Source organism: Oratosquilla oratoria, unplaced genomic scaffold (assembly GCF_046742065.1).
Source record: "Oratosquilla oratoria isolate Oo_2021 unplaced genomic scaffold, ASM4674206v1 SCAFFOLD50, whole genome shotgun sequence".
NCBI lineage: Eukaryota > Metazoa > Arthropoda > Malacostraca > Stomatopoda > Squillidae > Oratosquilla > Oratosquilla oratoria.
Genome location: NW_027467714.1, coordinates 585,158 through 610,305, shown reverse-complemented (window position 1 = coordinate 610,305; position 25,148 = coordinate 585,158). Strand labels below are relative to the sequence as shown.

At 42.5% G+C, this 25,148-nt stretch overlaps 2 protein-coding genes across 15 annotated transcripts in view; both read right to left on the bottom strand.

The window, feature by feature from the left end:
- osp (myosin phosphatase Rho interacting protein outspread) overlaps positions 1-16,897 on the bottom strand; it is a 600,580-nt gene extending 583,683 nt beyond the window's left edge. For all 14 annotated transcript variants that reach the window (XM_076182079.1, XM_076182084.1, XM_076182083.1 and 11 more), the window contains exon 1: positions 16,762-16,897. In XM_076182079.1, coding sequence (XP_076038194.1) covers positions 16,762-16,884 — 123 coding nt within the window. In that variant the 5' untranslated portion in view covers positions 16,885-16,897. The remainder of the gene's footprint in view (positions 1-16,761) is intronic.
- A 5,698-nt stretch (positions 16,898-22,595) lies between these two features.
- LOC143023544 (uncharacterized) lies at positions 22,596-24,842 on the bottom strand. The gene has a single exon (XM_076182099.1). The coding sequence runs from the start codon at positions 24,840-24,842 to the stop codon at positions 22,725-22,727; it is 2,118 nt and encodes a 705-aa protein (XP_076038214.1). The 3' UTR covers positions 22,596-22,724.
- Between the last annotated feature and the right edge of the window lie 306 nt (positions 24,843-25,148).

Genomic DNA, 25,148 nt, shown 5'->3' with positions numbered 1-25,148 from the left:
CATTTCTATTTCTATTGCCTTCTACAGTTGGCTGATCCACTTTACTATTTGTTTTAACAACATCACTGTATCTTTTGGAATTACTTAATAGTCTTTTAGCATGTCCTACACTTATATGTTCTGCATGAGCTTTTAGTGGTATTTCCTGTTCCTTCTTATAAATTACACAGTTCTTATCTCTGGCATCATGCTCTTCTTTACAATTTATACAAACTGTTGGGTGGGAACAATCCCCATGTTCAGGCTGAGCACATATCAAACACACTTTGTCTCTTGCACATCTGCGGGAAGGATGGCCAAAACCATAGCAGTTAAAGCACTGAAGGGGACGGGGATTAAACTGCTTCACATAAACAATCTCTTTTTCTATCTCTACATAATGAGGTAGATCTTCCCCACAAAAACTTAGGATAATCATAGAAGAACGAGGGATTTTAGCAACTTTCCAAACATTAGTTGGGCACATTTCTAATATTTCTTCTTCATCAAAGTCATACAGATCTCTATTAAAAATTACCCCTTTGGCATAACTAAAGGTATTGTGGGGTTTGACTTCCTTAATGTCCGATTTCTGTTTCAAGTTAAGCACCATGGTAGCTTGTTCATAAGATTTTACATTAATTAAGAAGGAATTTCTTCCAAATTGTGATACCTGCGAGTTAGTCAAATTACTAGAGCCAAGGTGACTCTTCAAGAATCTTCTAAACTCGAACAAGTTAGCATGTTCTTTTGCAAGAGTGACAATAAGCCACTTAGCTGGATTGGGAGGCCTCTGCACACTTTCCTTCCTTTTCTCTACCGGGTTTTCTGGATAAAAGATATCCAGGTTAGGTGGTGCTCTAGCAACAAGTTGGGCTGAAGATTCATTCTCATTACAATTATTATAATCCAAGCAGGCAGCAGCTGCATCCTGATTAGAAAGAAATGAGATCCACACTAGCCAAGCTTTAAAGTTGTCAGTTAGTTTAACTCTGATCTCTTTAATTTGTCCAAATTTACGGAACTTTTCATACAAGTCTGTATAACTCTTATCAAGAGAGACATATTGTAAATGTAAAATTCTATGACTATTTGGGGCAGTATTTGATTGATTGATTTTACTGAAGTCCTTTTTCAAGCCGGAGTCATCAACTGGGGTTTTTATTTTTGCCGAGTCAATAGCATCAACATTAGGATTGGCAATATTAGGAGAGGGATCGGGGGGTTTAGGAGGAGGTTCAGGTAGTGGTGGGGGTTTAGAATAGTCAGTTTTAACAGACGCCATGATCGTGTATATCTATGAGGCCACACCATATATTAAGAAAGAATGGGAAATGAATAGGAGATACTGCAGTTGCCTGATGCCACAAGCAATAAAAGAAAAGTCTCTGCAGAGTCGGGAGGTTCCAGAAATGACTATTTACGCATGCAGGGCCTCGGAGGTGAGTTGGAGACTTTGTCAACCCGGGGTTTGTCCTCTTTTGTTTTGTTCCATTTAGGATGGGTCCGGCATAGTCACTCTGCATGTGTACTGGATAGGGAGAAAGGAAGTCGGTAGCCTAGTACCTGCCTCGCAAACATGCATTCCCCAGTCAGTGAGCTTTCGGCCCTCGCAGGGAGTAGTGACCTCGCGGTATACATCCCCCACTTGACTGGGTTACAGAACCTTCCTTAACAAGTATTGGAGAAAGATGGTGAAAAAGGAGAGTAGGGTAGCAAATATGAAGAATAGGGATAGGGGAGTTCACAAAGGAAAAGGGTGAGGGACCCCCTATCTATTCACTACCCCCCCCCCAAAAAAGAAAAAAAAAAAAAAATTCTTTTGGCTCGGTTTTCGTCTGGTAGCTCGGGGCTGACCTCTCCAGTATGGTTGCACCTGGCTGGCACAGCTCAGCCCGTCCTTACTACATGGAACCCCCCCCACTACATCAAAGTACTGGGCCCGGGGGGGGGGGGTGTCGAATATTTGTCTCTAATTACTACCCTCATTTTCCTCCCAGTCAAGAAGTCTTCTATCCATTCTAATAATTTTCCTTTGCTGCCACCTATTGATTCTATCAAATGCTTTTTGTAGGTCTAAAAAAGCAGTCTGCCCATCCATGCCTTTCTTGTATTATTTCTATTAGTCTCGAATAGAAGATCAGGTTTGTTGTACATGATCTTCCTTGTCTAAATCCAAATTGATTTGGATTCAGTATATTTTTTTCTTCCAGATGTTTAACCCATCTACTTTTGATAAATTTTTCACATATTTTTGTTATTGTGCTTGTAAGGGAGACTGATAGTTCGTTGGATTTTCCTTGTTCCCTCCTTTATATATTGGTACAATATTTGCATTTTTCTAGTCCTGTGGTACCTTTCCTTCTTTGAGTATTTAATTACCTTGTATATTTTGTCCATCAACTCCTCTAAGCATTCTTTCAATATCCAATTTTCAATTCCATCTGAACCATGTGATTTTCTGACACCAAGGTTTTTTAATTTGCTCTCTGATTTCCTTCTGTGTAACAGTTATTTCCTTCAGTAGGGGGTATCTCTCTCTCCCTATTTCCTCACAGTCTTGTGAACTTTCAATTGTGAATACTGATTTGAAATGATTGTTCATAATTTCAGCCATTTCTACTTTATATTCGTAGTTCCCTTGGCGCAGTCTTTCTATTTCTTGTTTGTTTTTTATTTTACCATTTAGATACCTGTAAAATAGTTCAGGTTGTTCCTTGCAATTTTCTATTATATCTCTTTCATAGTTTCTTTTTTCATCTCTGCGTATTTTTACATAATCATTTCTTAGTTTTATATATGTTTGCCATTTACTCTTTTTTTTTCTTTTCTTTTTCCATCTTTTCCAAGCTTTGCCTCTTTTATTCTTAGCCTCACTACATTTTTTGTTGTACCAGCTTTATATGTACACTCTTTCTTGCTTCTGTTGTGGTACATATTTGTTGACTCCCACATTGTAAATTTCTTTTAGTATATTCCATTTCTCTTCCATCTTTGTTTATTCATTTAGGAAGTTATCCCAATTTGCATTTTGAAAGAATTTTTCGAGTTTTTCAAAATTCGTTTTGTTGTACATTAGTCTTCCTTTTCTATGCTTCTCATTTCTTCTATAGTCCATTTGCTCTTTTAGTTCAAATTCTATTAGCACATGGTCACTTTTCCCTATTGGAGTTTTGTAATCAATTCTGTCACCAATTTCAGGTTCTGATTTGATTTATGGAATTTTTGGCTTGAAGGCCAAGCGCTGGAGCCGGTAGGCCATTCAGCGCATATTTATCTTATATAGATACAAATTGAAGTAAAACAGTTAAAACAATAAACATTCACAAAAACACATCACAACAACATACACTCACAAGCATTCATATACACAATTTTAAATTTCATAAAATAAATTGATGTCTTTCAAAAACTTTAAAACATTCTTCACATGAGCTTCCTCCCCTAAAATTTGTTTAAAAGATAAATTTGTTAAAAAATTTACCCTGCGCTCATTAGAGAATGCAGGGGACTGAATTGAAATGTGTTTTATTGTAAAAACTACTTGGCAAGTGGGACATTGGGGGGCCAGCCTTTCTGCTCCACTTGCCATTAAAAATTTATGAGTAATGTAGGAATGGCCAATTCTTAATCTTGTCAAAACAATACTTGACCTTCTGTCCAAAGGAGGACACTTCCAAGGGTTCACTAAGGGGTGAATCTCTTTTAACTTATAACTACTGTCCAGCCTTGTCCATTGTTCTTGCCACTTCTCCATTGTATAACAATGGATCACTTGTTTCAAGTCCGTATGTGGGACTTTTCGGTCTGTTATATGGCTGAGCCTAGTGGCGGCTTTGGCTGCAGCATTGGCCTGTTCATTTCCAGTGATACCCACATGGGACGGCACCCAGCAAAAGTTTATTTTTATCTTCTTTCTGTTGTTAATCAGAATCAACCAGTCCTGTATTTCTTGGACTAAAAAATGACGAGGTAATAATGTATTTACAGAGGATACAATGCTCATGGAATCTGCAAAAATAACAACATTTTTATTACATGGAACAGAATTAAAAACAAATTTGAGGGCATTGCTGACTGCCAGCAGTTCAGCAGTAAAAACAGAGCTAAAATCAGGCAACTCTCTTTTTAAAACTGTGCTATCAGATATAACAGCACAACCAACACCATCTTGGGATTTTGATCCATCTGTATAAATAAAAATTGAATCAGCATGTACTGATGTTCTAAAAATTCACTTTTTAGCTCTACAGCAGTTCTATTTTTCTTCTTTTTAAGAGGACATATTTCATTTCAGTGGGGCATCGGTTCCAAGGAGGGAATTTGGGAGGCGTGATCTCAGCAATTGTGTTAGGAACAAGTCCTACCTTCTCTGTTCCAACTTCACATCTCACTTCTAAAGGTTTCGGCAGAGTACTTTTCCTTGGAGCTCTGTCTACTGGCTGCTTTACATATTTGAAGTTTGGATGTCAAGACACGAGATATATATCTAAGGCTTAATTCCTCCCTGCGAATATACAGGGGAGGAATTCCTGCGTCCACATACAAGCTATACACTGGAGATGTTCTATAGGCTCCCAAACAGATCCGTAAAGCCATATTGTGGACTATATCAAGCTTCTTCAGTGAACTTTTACATGCCAATCCATAAATTTGACATCCATAATCCATTTTGCTAAGGCACAATGTTTGGTAAAGCCTTATTAAAGTTATACGATCTGCTCCCCAGTTGAAACGAGACGCTACCTTTAGTATATTAAGTCGCTGTTTGACAGTGTATACAACCTCGTTTATGTGATTTGTGAATGTCAACATTTTGTCCAAAACCAGACCCAAGTATTTTAATTGATCTTCATATGGTAATATGACACCCTCTAAGAATAGTGTTGGTATCTCTTCCTTGCGTCTTAGTCTGGAAAACCTTATGGTTTTGGTTTTTTCAGCAGAGAATCTGAAGCCCCTGCAATTAGCCCATGCTGTTGCTAAATTAATAACCTCTTGAATCTTTTGGCCTGTTTCTAATGTTGTCGATTTGCGCACACAATAGCAAAGTCATCAGCATAAGCCAATCAATGAACTCCTGTGGGAACTTGTTCTAATAAACTATTAGTGGCTATGCTGAAGAGTGTAGGACTCAGAACACTTCCTTGGGGAATCCCTTCCTCTTGAAAATATGCACAAGAGAAAGAGGAGCCCACTCTGACTTTTAGATAACGGTCAGATAAGAAGTCCTTTAAACAATTGAACATATTACCCCCGATACCCCACTCTGCAACTTGCTTCAGAATGCCTCCCCGCCAGGTAGTATCGTAGGCATTTTTCAAGTCAAAAAACACACCAATGCTCAAGTTCTCAATTGCAAAGGTATTCTGAATCTCACAAGTGATAAAAAGTAAGGGGTTCAGAGTGCACTTATTTCTTCTAAATCCAAACTATCTGTTAGATAGCAGATTTTTAGATTCCAAAAAAAAACAACTAAACGCATATTAACCATTCTTTCATAGATCTTACAAATGCAGCTAGTGAGAGCAATAGGTCTGTAACTTTGTGGGTCATGAGAGTCTTTTCCTGCCTTTAAGATTCCTATGATGATTGAAGTCTTCCACGATTTAGGAGAAGATCCAGAAGACCAAAATCCGTTCAGCACATTTAAAAGGAATTTCTTCGAGGATACGGATAAGTGAGCAACCATGGAATAAAGAATGTTATCCTCTCCAGGAGAGGTTGGGGAGGATAAAGATAAAGCATGATCCATTTCATCCAAGGTGAAGAGAAGATTATATGCCTCCAAGTTCATATTGGATCTGGAAAAGGCTTATGACAGGGTAGACGGGAAGGCACTGTGGGAGATACTACAGATATATGGGATAAGAGGAAAGCTGCTAAGAGCAGTCAAGAGTTTTTACGAGAGTAGTAGAGCTTGTGTTAAGATTAGAAATGGTGAGAGTGAATGGTTTGAAGTAAAGGTGGGACTTCGTCACAGATGTGTTATGTCGCTCTGGCTGTTCAATCTTTACATGGATGGGGTGGTGTGAGAGGTGAATGCAAGGGTAGTGTGTCAGGGGTTGGAGATGATTATAGAAAATGGAGAAAAGTGGGAGGTGAGCCAGTTGTTGTTTGCTGACGACACAGCGCTTGTAGTAGGATCAGAGGAGGGATTGAGGAAGTTAGTAACAGTTTGAGGTGTGTGAAAGAAGGAAGCTGAAGATAAATGTGGGTGAAAGTAAGGTGATGAGATGTACATAGGGAGAGAGTGACAGCAGGCTGGAAGTGAGCATTAAGGGTGAAAGACTGGAGGAAGTGGATAGTTTTAGATACTTGGGTGCGAATGTGGCAGGAAAGGGAGGAGTGGGGGTGGAGGTAGAATGTAGATTGAGTGAAGCAAGTAAATGCCTTGGTGGATTGAAAAGTGTAATGAGAAATAGACATCAGGGAATGGATGCTAAGAGGAGGTTATATGAAGGAGTGATTGTGCCAACAGCATTGTACGGGGGAGAAACATGGAACATGAGAGAGGAAGAGAGAAGAAGTTTGAATGTGTTTGAGATGAGGTGTCTGAGAAGTATGATAGGGGTTACTAGGCTAGATAGAGTGAGAAATCAGGAGGTGAGGAGGAGAATAGAGGTGGAAAGGGAACTGGGAGACAGGGCTGATGAAAGGGTATTAGGATGGTTTGGACACATGGAAAGAATGAGTGAAGAAAGATTAGAAAAAGAAGTGTGGAAGGCGGAGGTGGAAAGAGTGAATATGAGGGGGCATCCTAGGATGAGATGGATGGATGGGTTGAAAGGGGCATTACAAAAGAGAGGAATGTCTGTAGAGGAAGGACAGGAGAGGACAGAAGATAGGGGTGAATGGAGAGGGGTTGTGTATAGATGATGCTGTGATGCATGAGGGGGAGTGGGTGGGGGATGGGGGGTGAGGAAGTATGTAAGAGGGGAAAAAAAAAAAAAAAAAAAAAAAAAAAAAAAAAAAAAAATGCAGCCCGAAGGGATTTCTCCCCGTCTTCTCCTTTTTTGCATGAGGGGATGGAGAGGGGGGTCGCCGAATTTATGAAGCGGCCTTGCTGTGGATGTGCTGTGTCTTACGACACTGCTTCTGACCCAGGGCAGTGGACAAGAGACAGGGATGACCCGTCATCCAGGAGGTGCCAAGATAAGAGGGAGGGAGGAGGGTGGAGGGGAGTGGAATATATAGGAGATGGAATGGGTGGGAGTGGTTTCTATGCCTTTTTCTTTCTGGCTACCCCCCATGTAGGGGGAAAAAGCCTTTGGTATATGTATGTATGTATGTATGTAGTAAAAGCATATACTGCAATAAGAGATATGAACCCCAAGGTGTGATTCAGCCTCACCAACATATGCTCATCCACTGGAGTAACCTTTCTAACAGTATGCTGTAGTCTTTTAGATATGCCTACGGCTACTCCTATGAGGTGGGCCACATCGGTGTGGCCCAGCCAGAAGTAGATATAACACTCACTACTGAGAGAGCCATTATATCCAATCTATGCTTCCTGAGCTGATAAAAAGGGTAGCTGACTATCCTGGGAGAAAGGAAATAATGTTAAAGGTCCCACATGGAGAGCCTGTTTGAGGTTCACACCAAGCTATTAACATATTTGTGCCTCATTTGCAACACCCCACCAACATGTACAATGGGCTTGGTGATTTTAACCTCGTCCATCCACCTTATTCTTGGTTTTCTCAAGTTCACTTCATCCAATTTTGTTTTCTACATTTTTTTTTCTTCACTTATTTCCATATGACCTAATCATCTCGGCAATATTTGATTTACTTTAACAGCTCTTTGCACCCATGCTCTCTGCTTGTTCTCACTCTCTCCATCCTTACAACACTTCACCACACATTTAGGCCCTTACTTTCTGCCTACTTCAAATTTTAAGTTTATGCTCCATACAGCACTGCCGACACAATCACTATATCATACAACCTTCTCCTTATGTTCGTCCTCAGCTACCAATTTCTCATAAAGCTTTTCCTTCCCCTGACAGTTACCTACCTCATTTACTTTATAAATTATCTCCTGCCTCCACTTATCCATTCACTGCCACATATGAATCCAAATATTTAAAGTTATCCACTTCCTCCAGCATTTCATCCTTTCAAACCATCAGCTTCATCACTCCTTGTACATCCCCCTTACCTTAGTTTTGTCCACATTTATTTTCAGTTTTCTCTTTTCACAAACTGCCAAATTCCACCCCAACCACTTCAGCATATCCTCCATTTGCTGCAAGTGCAGTTTCATTTATGAACAACAACTGCCTCACTTCCTACACTCTCACTCTCCAACTCCAAAACCCTGCCTTGCACTCTCACATTTACCTCCACCACCACTCCATTCAGAGTATGTGATAGAAGAAAGCTAAAGATAAATGTGGGTAAAAGTAAGGTGATGAGATGTACAAGGGGTGAAAGTGGCAGTAGACTGGAAGTGAGCATAAAGGGAGAGCGACTGGAGGAAGTGGATAGTTTTAGATACTTGGGTGCAAATGTGGCAGGAAAAGGTGGAGTGAAGGTGGAGGTAGAATGTAGATTGAGAGAAGCGAGTAAATGCCTTGGTGGATTAAAAAGTGTAATGAGGAATAGACATTTGGGAATGGATGCTAAGAGGAGACTGCGGAGTCGGATGGTATAAGGTCCGACTCCGACTCCTTTGATTCCTCCGACTCTGACTCCTTTGATTCCTCCGACTCCGACTCCCGACTCCGACTCCGACTCCGACTCCGACTCCCGACTCCGAATCCCGACTCCGAATCCCGACTCCGACTCCGAATCCCGACTCCGAATCCCGACTCCGACTCCGAATCCCGACTCCGACTCCGACTCCGAATCCCGACTCCGACTCCGACTCCGAATCCCGACTCCGACTCCGACTCCGAATCCCGACTCCGACTCCGAATCCCGACTCCGACTCCGAATCCCGACTCCGACTCCGACTCCTTAACTCCTTGACCCCTATGTGGAAATCTATTCTGCAGATCCATTTACCAGCCTCCCACACCTATTCAGGAAGCATTTTATAAATATTTTTCATGTATATTATTTTTTACGTGAAACATTCACTTGTATGATAAATATACTCACATATGCACTCAACCAGCTTTATATATGTATATGCACACAAGCACGTATATTCGTATAAACATATATATATATTAAATATATAATGGTATTATTTATGCTCATGATCATCTACCAGCTTATGAGCACTTTCAAATCTGTCATGGTAGAGTTGCCACTTCAAGCTAGATATTTTCTTTTTCCTTTGTGCCCTTCCCCTCCCCCCCCCAAAAAAAAATCATCTGTTATTTCATTTGTCCAATCTCATAAACCTTCTAGCACAATATTAGGAAAAAATGTGACAAATCATGATGAGGAAAGGTTAATGGAGGATGCCCTACCTAGTACTTACTGCAGAATTAATTTCACCATGTTATCATAAAAACCAGGAATCAGTTCAGGAAAGAGAGAGACAACCTTCCCCTGTGCACACTGTTCATATCTGCTGTCGTTCCTCCCCTTTTCAGTCATCTTCAAATGCTGTGACATATGCTCTAATGTCACTCCTATCTGGCCTCTGAGACTGGTCAAAGTTTATCTCAGGGCACTTCCGTTGACTTTTACATACATGATATAGTGCATACGTAGTGGATATATACTATTGTCTACACTGTCATGTACATGTGTACATGATGGAGTTCTAGATGTTAACATAATTTGAATTAATTAGACTGTCAACAAAGGTAAAGTAGCCAGTTTAAATTATTTAAAGATAAAAATCATCTCTATCACTTGACAGTTGACAAATTATTCAGGAATTTGAATTAATAATTATATTTATTGAGTATTTATTATAAATAGAAATACATTCCACTGGCTATAACTCCCATAGTATAGAATGAAATATTAATACAAACTACATTTTGGAAACTTCTATAAATGGTACATATCCTGTAACTAGCTATAAAACTATTCTATACTGGACGGTTATTAAATTTTCTCAACACAAAACGTATCAATTTTTTTTAGATTTTTTAAACTTGGAATAATGAGACCTGCTTTCTATTTGCACAATAGCAACAAATTATTTCACAGTGCACATCTATAGACAGTATTTTACAGCTATTGTTGGCTTGCAAGTTACTGTAATGGTAAAAATTCAGACAAAGCTTTCAAGAATATAACAAAATATATGTACTGTACCTTGAATACACCTGTATTATTACGTTAATAACTAGGTTAAAGATTCAACTATAAAAATTTCTTATAATAAAATATTTTATATGTTCTTTGAATCTACCAGTATTATTACGTTAATAACGAGGTTAAAGCTAAAATCTATACAGATTTCTTATTTGTGAACATTAAAAAAATAGGCTTTATTCATAATTATAGAACTTATAGACTACTCAATTGAAATTTGCAAATAAAAAAAATAGTATTTTGTACTTTATTTAAGTAGGGTAAACTGATATCATCTTAATGTGATGAAATGGTTGGTTAGATTAGCCTATGAGAAATATAGGTTAGAGTCCTAGACTACCCTATGAATAGAGGCACCCTATAGTCAAGGAAAAACAGATTCGACCCTACAATTTATGGTAAAAAGAAATGTAAATGTGGATTATAAGGTTATTTTGGGATTCTTTTTTTTTTTTTATGAAAAACGAAATAAAATGAATAAAAATAAAACTATAAAATAATTTAAAAAAATAGAAACAAAATGAAAATAAAAGAATATTTTTTTCATTAATTCATTAGTTTTATTTTTTTATTTTCTTTATTTTTATCTATTTATTATTTCTTAAAGAACCCAATAAACAACATGTACCAAAAGAAATAGGTTTTATCTGTATATATATAGGACGGGTAGAGGTTGTGTAGATCAGATCTTTGTGGTAAGACAGATATGTGAGAAAGCTATAGGAAAGGGGAAGGATGTTTTTTGGGCTTTCATGGATCTGGAAAAGGCTTATGATAGGGTAGACAGAAAGGCACTGTGGGAGGTTATGCAGTTTTATGGGATAGGAGGAAAGCTTTTGGGAGCTGTCAAGAGTTTTTATGAGAGTAGTAGAGCATGTGTTAGGATTAGAAATGGAGAGAGTGAGTGGTTTGAAGTAAAGGTGGGACTTCGTCAAGGATGCGTTATGTCGCCCTGGCTGTTCAACTTATACATGGATGGGGTGGTGCGAGAGGTGAATGCTAGGGTAGTGAGTCAGGGATTGGAGATGGTTAAAGAAAATGGAGAAAAGTGGGAGGTGAGCCAGCTGTTGTTTGCGGACGACACTGCGCTTGTGGCAGGGTCAGAGGAGGGATTGAGGAAGCTGGTGGCAGAGTTTGGGAGAGTATGTGATAGAAGAAAGCTAAAGATAAATGTGGGTAAAAGTAAGGTGATGAGATGTACAAGGGGTGAAAGTGGCAGTAGACTGGAAGTGAACATTAAGGGAGAGCGACTGGAGGAAGTGGATAGTTTTAGATACTTGGGTGCAAGTGTAGTAGGAAAAGGTGGAGTGAAGGTGGAGGTAGAATGTAGATTCAGAGAAGCGAGTAAATGCCTTGGTGGTTTAAAGAGTGTAATGAGGAATAGACATTTGGGAATGGATGCGAAGAGGAGACTGTATGAAGGAGTGATTGTGCCAACAGCACTGTATGGGGCAGAAACGTGGAACATAAGAGAAGAGAGAAGGAGTTTGAATGTGTTTGAGATGAGGTGTCTGAGAAGTATGGTGGGGGTTACTAGGCTAGATAGAGTGAGAAATGAGGAGGTGAGGAGGAGAACAGGGGTGAAAAAGGATTTGGGAGATAGGGTTGATGAAAGAATATTAGGATGGTTTGGACACATGGAAAGAATGAGTGAAGAAAGACTAGTAAAAGAGGTATGGAAGGCAGATGTGGAGGGAGTGAACATGAGGGGACGTCCTAGGATGAGGTGGATGGATGGGGTGAAGGGGGCTTTGGGAAGAGGGGAATGTCTGTTGAGGAAGGAAGGGAGAGGACGGAAGACAGAGGTGAGTGGAGAATGGTTGTATATGGATGATGTTGTGACTGCATGAGGAGGAATGGGCGGGGAAGTGGGGGGTGGGGTAGTATGTGTGAGTAAATTTTGACGCAGCCCGAAGGGATTTCTCCCCGTCCTCTCCTTATATGCAAAGGGGGACGGAGAGGGGGGGTCGCCGATTAAATGAAGCGGCCTCGCTGTGGATGTACTGTGTCTTGCGACACTGCTTCTGACCCAGGGCGGTGGGCAGGGTGCAGGGATGACCCGTCATCCAGGAGGTGCTCAGATGAGAGGAAGGGTGGGAGGGGTGTGGTGTGTATTTAGGGATGAAATGGGTGGGAGTGTTTTTATGCCTTTCCCTTTTTGGCTACCTCCCTTGGAAGGGGGAAAAAGCCTTGGTATATGTATATTATATATATATATATATATATATATATATATATATATATATATATATATATATATATATATATATATACTGTATATACACTCTCTTCATCAAAGTTTTAAAAATTAAAAATAATACAAACCGCTAATGATTCGCTAGGTTAGCCTATCTCATAATCAGCATTTATCATACAACAGGTAGGTCTTTACAATTGGCCTAGGCTACATCACTGAGAAAAGTAGGAAACTTTGGCAAAGTAATCTAAATTGTTCTTGCATCCAATGCTTATTGTTTACCAATTCCTACAAAAAGAAACATAGCCAAATCATGCAAACTGTATATCTTGTAGGTAATATTTAAGGTCCGGTAGTCACTCAATAGGCTACTATCAATAGTAGGGTTTTACAGACTATTCCGTATACCAGTATATCAATATTTGTCTTTACCAAGGTCACATTACACAATGTACAAAATTTGGCCTAAATATTTTCTTTTTACTATTATTAAGAGATTAAAAGAGGAAGGGAAGTTGATTCAAGTAAGGAAGAAAAGGTAAAAGGCAAAGATGAAAAGATGATAATGGAAGAGGAAGCGATAAGGGGAAGATGGGCAGAATATTTTAGGGAACTGTTGAATGTAGAGGAAGATAGGGAGGGAATGGTGATAGCAGTGGGAGGCGCAAAGAAAATGGCAGTGATGGGTGAGGAAAACGAGGGAAAAATAAGAAAAGATGAGGTGGAAGTAGCGATTAAAATGATGAGAGCAGGTAAGGCACCTGGGTTAGATGGGTGTCATGCGGAGTGTCTGAAGAAGGGAGGTAAAGTAATAGTAGACTGGTTAGTGAGGTTATTTAATGTATGTCTAAGGGAGGGTAGAGTACCAGAGGACTGGAGGAGTGCATGTATAGTTCCGCTTTTCAAAGGAAAAGGGAACAAGTGTGAATGTAGTAGTTTCAGAGGGATCAGTTTGTTGAGTGTAGTTGGGAAGGCGTATGGGAGGGTTATAACTGAGAGAATTAGGAGAGGACCAGAGGAAGTAATTGGTGAGGAGCAGTGTGGGTTTAGGAGAGGTAGGGGCTGTGTGGATCAGATTTTTGTGATAAGACAGATTTGTGAGAAAGCTTTAGGAAATGGTAAGGATGTCTTTTGGGCCTTTATGGATTTGTAAAAGGCTTATGATAGGGTAAACAGGTATTGGGGGAAAGCTGTTAAGAGCAGTCAAGAGTTTTTATGAGAGTAGAGCCTGTGTTAGAATCAGAAATGGAGAGAGTGAATGGTTTGAGGTAAAGGAGGGACTACGTCAGGGATGTGTCATGTCGCCATGGCTGTTCAATGTGTATATGGATGGGGTGGTACGGGAGGTAAATGCAAGAGAAATGGGCAGGGGACTGGAGTTGGTTGCGGAAAATGGAGAAAAGTGTGAAGTAAGTCAGTTGTTTGCCGATGACACTGCACTTGTGGCAGGGTCAGAGGAGGCATTAGGAGAGTTAGTGACTGAGTTTGGGAGGGTGTGTGATAGGAGAAAGTTGAAGGTGAATGTGGGTAAAAGTAAAGTGATGAGGTGTACAAGAGGAGAGGATGGTGGAGAGTTGGAAGTAAGTCTTAAAGGGGAGAGGCTGGAGGAAGAGGATAGTTTTAGGTACTTGGGGTCATATGTGGCTGCAAAAGGAGTAGAGGTAGAGGTAAGCTGTAGATTGAGAGAAGCAAACAGATGCCTTGGGGGATTTAAAAAAGTAATGAGAAATAGACATTTGGGAATTAATGCAAAGAGGAGATTGTATGAAGGGGTGATTGTGCCGACAGTGCTGTGTGGGGCAGAGACATGGAATTTGAGAGAGGTAGAGAGGAAAAGTTTAAATGTGTTTGAGATAAAATGTCTGAGAAGTATGGTGAGGGTTACAAGGCTGGATAGAGTGAGAAACGAGGAAGTGAGAAGGAGAGCTGGGGTGGAAAAGGAGTTGGCTGAGAAGGTTGATGAAAGACTATTAGAATGGTTTGGACACATGGAAAGAATGGATGAAGGAAGACTGGTGAAAGGGGTATGGAAGGCAGAGATGGAGGGAGTGAACTTGAGAGGATGACCGAGGAGGGGATGGATGGATGGGGTGACAGGGGCGTTGAGCAAGAGGGGAATGCCTGTGGAGCAGGGAAGGGAGGTGGCAGAAGATAAAGATGAGTGGAGAAGGGCTGTGTATAGATGATACTGTGATGAAAAGAAAGGAAAGGGATGGGAGGATGGGGGGGTTTGGGGAGTGGGAAAGTGTGAATGATACTTTGACGCAGCCCGAAGGGACTTCTCCCCGTCCTCCGTTTTCTATGTGAGGGGACGGAGAGAGAGGGGTCGCCAATTAAGTGAAGCGGCCTTGCTGTGGATGTTCTGTGTCCTGGATTGCTTCTGACCCAGGGTGGTGGGCGGGATGCAGGGATGACCCGTCGTCCACGAGGAGCTAAGATGTGAGGGTGGAAGGGATGATGGGTGGGAATGGGTTTATGCCTTTTGACTTGGCTACCTCCCTGATAAGGGGGAAAAAGCCTTTTGTATATAGATAGATAGAATTATGGTTATGGGTTAAAGTATAAATATCTGGTACACTTAGGCCTAATTTGCAATTGTCTTTATACCATAATCAGTTTTGAATTAGATTAAAATGGTTCGTGATTTCCTTTACTCTGATTTCTACTTTTCATTGCTTCACTTGTAGGCCTATTGTATTCACTAGTAACCATGATCAGTAGCCTGTTTCTATTTCGTATATTTCAAACCACTAAATTTCTTAGATAAATGTATGATTTTCATATTCTGAAGTAGCTTTATCATAATCTAGCATATTTCTATTAAAGGAAAATGTGATAAAACTACCGAAAATGAAGAAAAAGAAAATTCACTGGGAGACACTGCTTCAGACAGAATCTACAGCTGTTTGTTTACATTAGTTAGTACTAGTAGCACATAATGCCGTCACATGGTGGCAGCACGAATTGATGTTTATTTATGTTGAAGTAAAAGCATTGCAGTACAGTACAAAATATTATATTTATATATATATATACACACATATATATATATATATACACATATATATATACATATATATATATACAGTATATATATAGTTTCACTCTCCTTACAGGAAACAACTACAAATACATGACCACAAACACTTTTACCCAGACTGACAACGATAGCTTGTCAGTATTGTGTATTCTTTTTTTTTTTTTTATATTGATGGATTGTTTTTTGTTTCCATCCGGAGAGACCACTTAGTGCATATACCCTGCACACACTCACTATTGCCTCCAAAAATAAAAGCAAAACCATACAAAAACTGCTAAATTGTGCAACTGGTAAAACCAAACAGGGAAACCATGTTAAAAAAATAATTCTATTGGACTTATGGAGTCGGAGTCGGATAAAAAATTCCGACTCCGACTCCTAGTACTCTTAGAAATTCGACTCAGACTCCGACTCCAGCTAAAACCTCCGACTCCCTCCGACTCCAACTCCGCAGCCCTGGTGCCAACAGCACTGTATGAAGCAGAAACATGGAACATAAGAGAGGAAGAGAGAAGGAGTTTGAATGTGTTTGAGATAAGGTGTCTGAGAAGTATGATGGGGGTTACTAGGCTAGATAGAGTGAGAAATGAGGAGGCGAGGAGAAGATCGGGGGTGGAAAGGGAGTTGGGAGATAGGGTTGATGAAAGAGTATTAGGATGGTTTGGACACATGGAAAGAATGAGTGAAGAAAGACTAGTAAAAGAGGTATGGAAGGCAGATGTGGAGGGAGTGAACATGAGGGGACGTCCTAGGATGAGGTGGATGGATGGGGTGAAGGGGGCTTTGGAGGAGAGGGGAATGTCTGTTGAGGAAGGACGGGAGAGGACAGAAGACAGGGGTGAATGGTGAATGGTTGTATATGGATGATGTTGTAATGCATGAGGTGGAATGGGTGGGGGGATGGGGGGTGAGGTAGTATGTGTGAGCAAAATTTGATGCAGCCCAAAGGGATTTCTCCCCGTCTTCTCCTTTTATGCATGGGGGGATGGAGAGGGGGGTCGCCGATTTAATGAAGCGGCCTTGCTGTGGATGTGCCGTGTCTTGTAACACTGCTTCTGACCCAGGGCAGTGGACAAGGTGCAGGGATGACCCATCATCCAGGAGGTGCTAAGATAAGAGGGAGGGTGGAGGGGTGTGGAGTGTATTCGGGGATGGAAAGGGTGGGAATGATTTTATGCCTTTTCCTTTTTGGCTACCTCCCTTGTAAGGGGGAAAAAGCCTTGGTATATGTATGTACCACTCCATTCATATATATAATGAACAACCAGTGTCATAATGATAGATAAAACAGTGGTAATAATAAATAAACTACTCACAAGATCATCCACAGAGTATGTAAGCTCCCCATCATCATACAGGACAAACCACCGACGTTGCCATCTCTGAAAAAAGTCAAGAAATAGAAGAAAACCAGACACGAATAGAAATCTGCTTAACATTAGTTACTTTGAATTTCTGATATAGTCCACAAATAAGCCTCTTGAAATGCATTATTATTTATTAAAACTGCAGTACAACATTCCATAACCATATAGAACGGGCAGTCATCCTGGGTGGATTGCATCCTATTATAGTCCTTGAACAACAGATTCAAAGGATATATGGATCATTATAAATTATTTCAATCACACATGACAATGCAAGTTGTTTATTTGTTCATTTGGTCATAAAGCATACCAATCATGGCATACCATAACTGCTTAACATTCCAAACTTGCTTAAACATATTCTACAATCTAGGCAAGACAACTCCCTACACTAACATACAATAAATTAGTCAATCTGTTGCCCTAGGTCTCATTTGCACAAAACCCACAGCCTCCAAGAATCTGGCAACAGCCACTAGTTGGGACCATAAATCACTTTGAGAAGAGATATTGTGTTGTCTGTGTATTCCCTGTGTGGGGTATAGTATTACAAGGCGTTCTATGCCTTCTGTGTGATAACATCTGGGGCAGCATGACCCTGTAGGCAGGCCTATTCTGTGTTGGTATTGTCATGATGGATGGTGTCCAGAGCCCAGTCATGCTAATGTGATTCTTGTTTGGCGTTGGTCTATTGATTGATTAATTAGAGTGGGCAAAAGCCCGGCACAGGGTCGTTAGACCATTCGTGCCACGGGATAAAATAGATAACGAGGTTAAAATATTAAATTCTAAAAATTAAAACAACTACAACGTTACTGTCTGATTAATTATTAAAATAACCTACGAAATATATACGAAACCTAGACATTAAGCAGCGAACTACACAAGAAGTAAGACTACTAATAAATAGGTACAACACAGTTAAAATTAAATATAATAAAACAAATTAACGTCTTTTAAAAATCCTACAAGGGGTTGTATCATGGGTGTAGCACCAAGCATCTTACGGAGGTCAGGAGGAAGGCCCCACTTCCGCCGCCAAGGCTCGTAGTATCTGCACTCGAGCAGGAAATGACGGACGGAAAAGGGGGAGCCACACCTCACGCAAGAAGGGGGAATCCGGGGAAGAGTAAATAAAAATTCGTGAGTTACCTTTGTATGTCCAATACGTAAACGGTTTAAAAGTTTCGGATAAAAACGGTTGTGGTGGGAAAGAAGTGGCCAGCGATCTGCAGAACATTTTATGCTCCGTAGTTTTTGGTTCGTTCTAATACAGGTAGTCGTCGACTTACGACCTATGCAACTTACGACTGATCGACTTTACGACCACGAGATAGTGCAATAATATTTAACACTTAATAGAGTAATAGAATTGCAATGTTATGCCTGGCAGTGCAGTACAATTACTTTGCACGCCGCGAGACGCGAGTACGATAGGTTTGGCAGGTTACCGGCAGCGTCAGCATCCCTCTCATTCAGGAGCATGTGGTATTTCTGACTTCATTCATGACAAGGATTATATCTTTAAATTTTTTGTGCTTCAAACCCCATGAAGATGTCTAAAAGAAAATTATCTTTCGATATTTCCACGCCTGCCAAGAAACAAAGAGAGGTTATTGATCTTGACACGAAAATGAAAGTGATAAAACATTATGAAGGAGGGAAGAAAGTATGTGATAGCACGTGAAATTCAGTTATCACATTCTACAGTGTCGATAATTTTAAAAGACAAAGAGAGGATCTCAATTTTGCCTTGGATTTTATATTTTAATATGTTTTGCAATAAATAAAATGTAACAGTAAAACTTTTTTATGCCTAGTCTGTTGTCGATATCATGTTCGGTACAGCATTTTGCATTTTTATGTTTTGCAATATTTTCGGTACAGTACGTAAACGAAAAGAATGTTTTGAAATATTTTTTTTTCCTAATTTTTCCTTGCATTATGTATTTTTATGTTTTGCAATCAATAAAATGTAACAGTAAACTTTGTTGCCTAGTCTGTTGTCGATAACAATATTTCCGGTACAGTACGTAAACGAAAATAAAGTGTTTTGAAATACAAAAAATTCCTAAATTTGCCTTGCATTTAGTATTTTTAATGTTTTGCAATTAATACGATGTAAACTATACTGTACAATGATTTTAATTTAACCAACAAAAAAGTATTTGTAGGTCAAATATGACAGGACTTTATTCAGTATGCGTAGGCCTAGGCTACGTTTCCTAACGACAATTATAAAAAGAATAATGAATATTAAACAACGTAGCTCAAAGATGATAAGATTTTATTCAGTATGCATACGTTTCCTAAAGAAAGTCTGATGATAGAATAATAAAAATGTTAAAAAATACAGTATTAAATATCATAGGTCAAAGATGATAGGATTTTATTCAGTATGCTTAGGCCTAGGCTACGTTTCCCAAAGAAAATCAGATGAAATTATAAAAAAGGTTTAAAAAATACTATACAACATAGTTAAAAGATGCTAAGATTATTTCAGTATGCTAAATATAATATAAAATATACATGTATACAGTAACAAAAATAATATTTAAAGGGTAATATATACTGTATATATATAAAGTCCGACTTGCGTCCAGATCGACTTACGACCTGTCTGTCGGAACCGAACTCGGTCGTAAGTCGACGACTACCTGTATTGTCCCAGGTGGTGTCAAACTTTCTACGCACGCGGGAGGAGATGGTAGTGCGGATGTCGGAAAAGGGAGAGTCCCCGCGCGATGGTAAGGGACGGGCCGCCGCAGACTTGGCCGCCCTGTCGGCCTTCTCATTGACAATGATAACGACGTGTCCGGGGGACCAGCAGAATCGGACAGTTTTTTCCCTGGCCGCTGTTCTCGTTAGCCACTCTTGGATCTCAGATATCAGATAAAACTAGTAAGTGCTAAAATTGATGATTGAGAGTCGCTATAAATGGTAAAATCATTAAAATCTGAATTAAAAATAAAATGCTTTAAAGCGAGTAAAATTGCATAAAGTTCAGCCGTAAAAACAGATGAGGTGAAGGGTAATTTTGCCGTGAAAGTTTGAGATGATGTAACGGCTGCGCAGCCCACACCAGCAGGAGATTTTGACCCGTCAGTATAGACCGCGATGGAGTCAGCATGTAATTCTTTATGCTCCTCAAACGAGGCAGCAACGATGTAGGGCAGGTGCCCACTTTTTGACCGTTCCATGGGGCAGAACTCAGGAATGGGCCTGCACCAAGGCGGGGTATCAAAGTTCCTGGACTCAGACACCTTAAGGGGGCAGCCGCTTCCCTCCTCAAGTAGACGGAGCGCGCGTAGGTGCAGTGGGACTGAAGCTGATCTTTTGGTGTTGTACGTATCCCTGAGTCTCACGTTATTAACCACGTCAAAAGATGGTATCTTTCTGAACAATTTGCACTTGAAGTAAAAGGAGAGTAAATTCGACAGGAGAGGTACGGTAGGCACCAGTACACAGTCGCAAAGCCTGGTGGTGTACTGTAACGAGGGAGCGAAGGGACGTCGCACTTGCCGAGGAATAGATCTGGCACGCGTAATCCAGCCGTGATCTTATGAGGGCGTGGTATAATCTGAGGAGCGAAGGCTGGTCCGCTCCCCAGTCGCGTCCAGAAACCGCCTTTAAGATGTTGAGGGCGGAGAGGGAAGATCGTCTAAGACTGAGGATGTGGCTGTTCCACGTAAGGTGCTGGTCAAAAATTACCCCAAGAAACTTAGTCGACTGTTCATAGGGTATTGGAATGCCTCCCATGATAATATGTGGAGGAACATTCTGGCGCGGTCGTTGTTGAGGCCTGCAAAAGTGCATCGCCACCGTCTTCGATGAGGAGAATCGGCAGCCTCTGCGAGAGGCCCAGGAAGTAGCAGCATTTACACCGCGCTGAGTGCGTGTAATTGCTGTGAAAAGGTTTATGGAGGAGAAGTACAAAAGGAAGTCATCAGCGAAGAGTGAGCACTGGAGCGAAGTGTCTGCCTCAGCAACCGCCTGGATTATCCCATTGATGCTGACCAAGAACAAGGTGGGGCTGATGACGCTGCCTTGGGGGACACCTTGCTCCTGGGGCTTGGGCGACGAATATGCTCCGCCGATCTTCACCCTCAGAGTTCTATCTGATATGAAAGCTCGAAGGAAGGAAAACATCCTACCCCGCACTCCGATCTCGAGGAGGCTCATCAAGATACCCCCTCTCCAAGTCGTGTCGTATGCCTTCTCTAGGTCGAAGAAGACGGGGATGGTATTCATGTTGTGCACTAGGGCGTCTTGCACGTGTGTCGAAAAACGGAGCAGAGGATCTAAGGTGGAGCGGTGTTGGCGAAAGCCGAACTGGTAAGGGGTGAGGTGGTCTCTACTCTCCAGGTGGTGGGTTAGTCGAAGGTTGACCATCCTCTCAAACACCTTGCATAACACACTCGTCAGGGCGATCGGCCGGTAACTAGAAGGGATCTGGTGATCCTTGCCTGGCTTGGCTATGGGGACGATCGTAGACGATCGCCAAGATGATGGTAAGAGACCAGAGTACCAAATCCTGTTATATATCGTCAGAAGGGTTGTGAGAGCCTCCGAAGGAAGGTGGTTAATCATGTCGACACTAATCGTGTCATCGCCTGGGCTAGTATTCGGCGTCTGGTCGATGGCGTGCTTGAGTTCGCGGAGGGAGAAGGGCAGATTGTAAGCTTCAGTGTCTGTGGGAGCGTGGTCATCAAAATTCGTCACGTGATCCGGTAGCTGGAGTTCTCGATGTAGGGCAGTAGAGCTGGAAACACGGGGGAAGTGTGTGGCGATTTCCTCGGCAACCTCGCACGGGTCTGAGACAACGGTGTCATTTATAAGGAGGGACGGCTGAGGAGATGGTATATACCTGCCGGAAAGCTTCTTCACTCGGTTCCAAACTGACGCCGATGGCGTCGACGTTTTAATGGTCGATACGTAGTTCTGCCATGACTTGCGCTTCGCCTCCTTCATATACTTTCGTTTGATCGCAACCGCTTTCTGGTACACCATTTTATTGGTCACCGTCGGAACGAGCGGTGTCACGAAGCTTCCGGCAGGTGGTGTCCCACCAAGGAACAGGCGGCCTGCCAATCGGCGGGCGGCTAACCGGTATAGAACCGGCGGCGTTAAGAACAATTGAGACGAATTGCTTATAAGCTTGAATCGGGTCGTCCATGTGCAAGTCACTTAGTTCGGAGCACAGCTCCCCAAAGAGTGACCAATTTGCCGCTTTCAACTTCCACCTTTGGGGCTGGGAGATGGGGGGAGGAGACACACGAGAAACTGCTACCGGGTAGTGGTCGCTGCCGTGTAAATCCGCACACACCCTCCAGGCGAAGTCCACGAGGACCGCTGAAGTGCAGATCCCAAGGTCCAGGACAGAAGTAGTGTCGAGGAAGATGTTATGATAAGTCGGTTTTTCATCGTTCATGAGGGAGACCTCGTTCTCCTCTAAAAGTTTTTCGATGGCGCCGCCCTTCTCGTTACGGGAAGAGCTATGCCATAAAGGACTGTGTGCGTTCAGATCACCAAGAATAATAAATGGGGGTGGGAGTGCATCGACAAGTTCTTGAATGTCGGAAGCACCAACGCTAGAGCTTGGCGGCAGGTACAGGGAGCAGATCGTGTAGCTCTTACTAAGGATGGCCCGTACAGCGGCCGCCTGGAGAGTTGTGCGCAAAGGGATGGTAGTGTGTTGAACGCTTGCGTGGACGACTATCGCAGCACCACCCCTGCTTGGAGAACCTGTAGTTCATACCTATATTATAGTGACTGGAGGGAAGCATAGTTTCTTGAAGACAGACAACTCCGGGGTTGTGCTCACGGAGGAGGCACTTAAACTCCTCCCCGTTCGCACGGAGACGTCGGATGTTCCATTGAAGGAGTGTCATGGGAGGTGAGAATCTGAGGGATTAATTAGAGTGCCGACCCCCGATGGGGGACGGCTCAAGTTGGCCATCATGGGGTTTACGAGATTCGCGTCCCATAGGAGTTTTTTGAGGTAAGATCTTGGCTCTCTGGTCTCTTTCTTTCGGTCTTTGTTCTGGAGATTTAGAAGACGGATCGGGATTAGAAGGCGGTTGTTTCTTCGACGGATCTGGCGTGGTTTTGATAGGGTGAGGCTGTGTAAACTTTTTATTGGATCTGGGGGACACTAAAGGAGGAGGTTGAAGGGAGGTGTTGGAGGGCGCGGTCTTGGACGGGCGGTCGCTCGAGTCACCATCGGGCAGGGGTCGTTTCTGGGGAAGCTTCTTGCCGGAAAGGGCAGGGGGATGTTTAGGTAACAGCGGGAGTGATGGAAGGTCCAAAAGCGAAGTTGTGGAGTTGCTTGGGCTCTTCATCACAACGTCTTCGGTACCAGGAATCTCCCCATCCTGCACAGACGACGGGGTGGAGATGGATGTCATCTGGGGGAAGTCACTCATTGATGAAGAGTTGGCGCTAGATTGCGCCATTGGGGGCTGAGAGCTCGATTGCCCCGAAGAGGGGGACTTTTTCTCAAAGGATGGTGTGGGCGATCTATAGACCTTAGTAGGAGACTTTGATGACTTGCTGGGTTTAGAGTTGTTCCGGGGCGATCGTGACTTACTGGTTTCAGGGCGCTTCTTCGGTGATCTATCAGAAGACATCACGGGTCGAGAAGAAGGATTAACTGGATCCAGAGTGCCAAGATCGGATGTATTTGTCAGATGTGGAGGGGGAGAAACAAGCATAAGATTACCGTCGGTGACGCGAGATACGATACGCTGGGAGGTCGACTGGCGTGAAGATTGAGAGGGTTGCGCGGGGACGGTCGCAGCGGATGATGTGGCATCCGGATGTGATGATGAGGGAAGGAGCGACGGGTTAGCCTTTACTGAAGTCTTCGTTGCCGACGCGTAAGACGCGGGGCGCTGACCCCCCCGTAGGATGGCTGCCGCACCGCGAAAGCTGGTTCGGTTATTGTACGCAGTTTCCGAGACCAGTCTCTGCCAGGAGTGTTCCTCACACTCCTTCGAGAATGTGCAGTGAGCGCCATTACAAGCAGCGCAGGTTGGCGCAAGATCACAGCATTCACCCTCAGTGACGTGGGATGGTTTGGCGCAGTTGCGGCAGAGGGCAGGAGAACCACAGATCTTGGAGGAGTGACTGTACCGCAGGCAGCAGGTGCACGTCCTTGGCGATTGAACGTAGGATCTAACCGTACAGCGGTGGGGTCCAATCACGATCACGTCTGGGGGATTCGGGTCGGAGAACTTTATTATTATTAGTGGCGTTGGGACAAACTTTTGTTCTTCTGGGCTGTACTTGGACACTACGTGGGTATCCAAAACGTTCTGGGGGCACATGTTGAGGAGGGTAGTGGTTGGAAGGCTAATAAGGGAAGAGTTAAAAATCTTACCCTTTGAGCCATTATAGCCATCATATGGAGAAATCTTGAGGATTCCGCTGCCATAAAAATCTCCGGACGTACCCTGGAGCATAAATCCCTGGTGGGATCTTACCTTCACTAGGTAGGTGTTGCGACCAAAGCGCGTGAAGGTTTCTGGAGTGAGTGGAGGGTTGGCGATCATTTTGTTGATCATATTAAATATTAGGACATCGTTACTGCCCTCCTCGACAGTCGCCAGGTTATACACGGGGGCTAAAGCATAAGGATGGGGACGTTCAGGGAGCTCGGGGGTAAGGTATGTATCATTAGGGATGAAGTCATCGTCTTGTTCTTCAATATTTGATATTTTTAGGATGGAACATTTTAAGATCGAATCCGCGATTTTATTACCATTGAGGGCAACGCTGGCTGCAATGCATTCTGATGGAGCTAAGAAACGCATATAAAAGTTATAATTTGACTTAACACGAAGAGAGATACGTTCGACAGTACCAAAAGGGGTAACTAGCTTCAAGAGCTCGAAAAAGTTTAGGCGCCTTGGGGCATGTTCGATGCCAAGGAGTCTTTTATTCGGGGTAGACGACGCTGTCTTACCAGCTGCGTCACCTGGAGCCGCATTTAGGGGGCCGGCCACCCCACTAAAAGGGGATTTTTTCATGACTGGCTGCCAAGGCCAGGTTGTAAGTGAGGATAGGCAGGACGGCACCAGGCGGAGCCTCGCGCCTGGGCTAGGACTTGGATCGAAATCCTACTGCACCGGCTTACCGTGCTGCAATGCAGGCGCCCTTCGAGGTGTCGTGATACCCTGCCACCATCGAACCTATTGGCAGGGACGCATTACCGTAGGAAGGGTGTAGCACCGCTACTGAGAGGGGCGGCTGAAAATTAGGTCGGAGGGAGGGGACAGCAAGCGGAAGAGGAGAGAAGAGTGGAAAAGGAAGTCTAAGAGGAAGCCCTGTGCGGG

Excerpts from the sequence above, each read along its gene's own strand:
- LOC143023544 (XM_076182099.1), bottom strand. The coding sequence starts at position 24,842 with ATGAAAAAATCCCCTTTTAGTGGGGTGGCCGGCCCCCTAAATGCGGCT.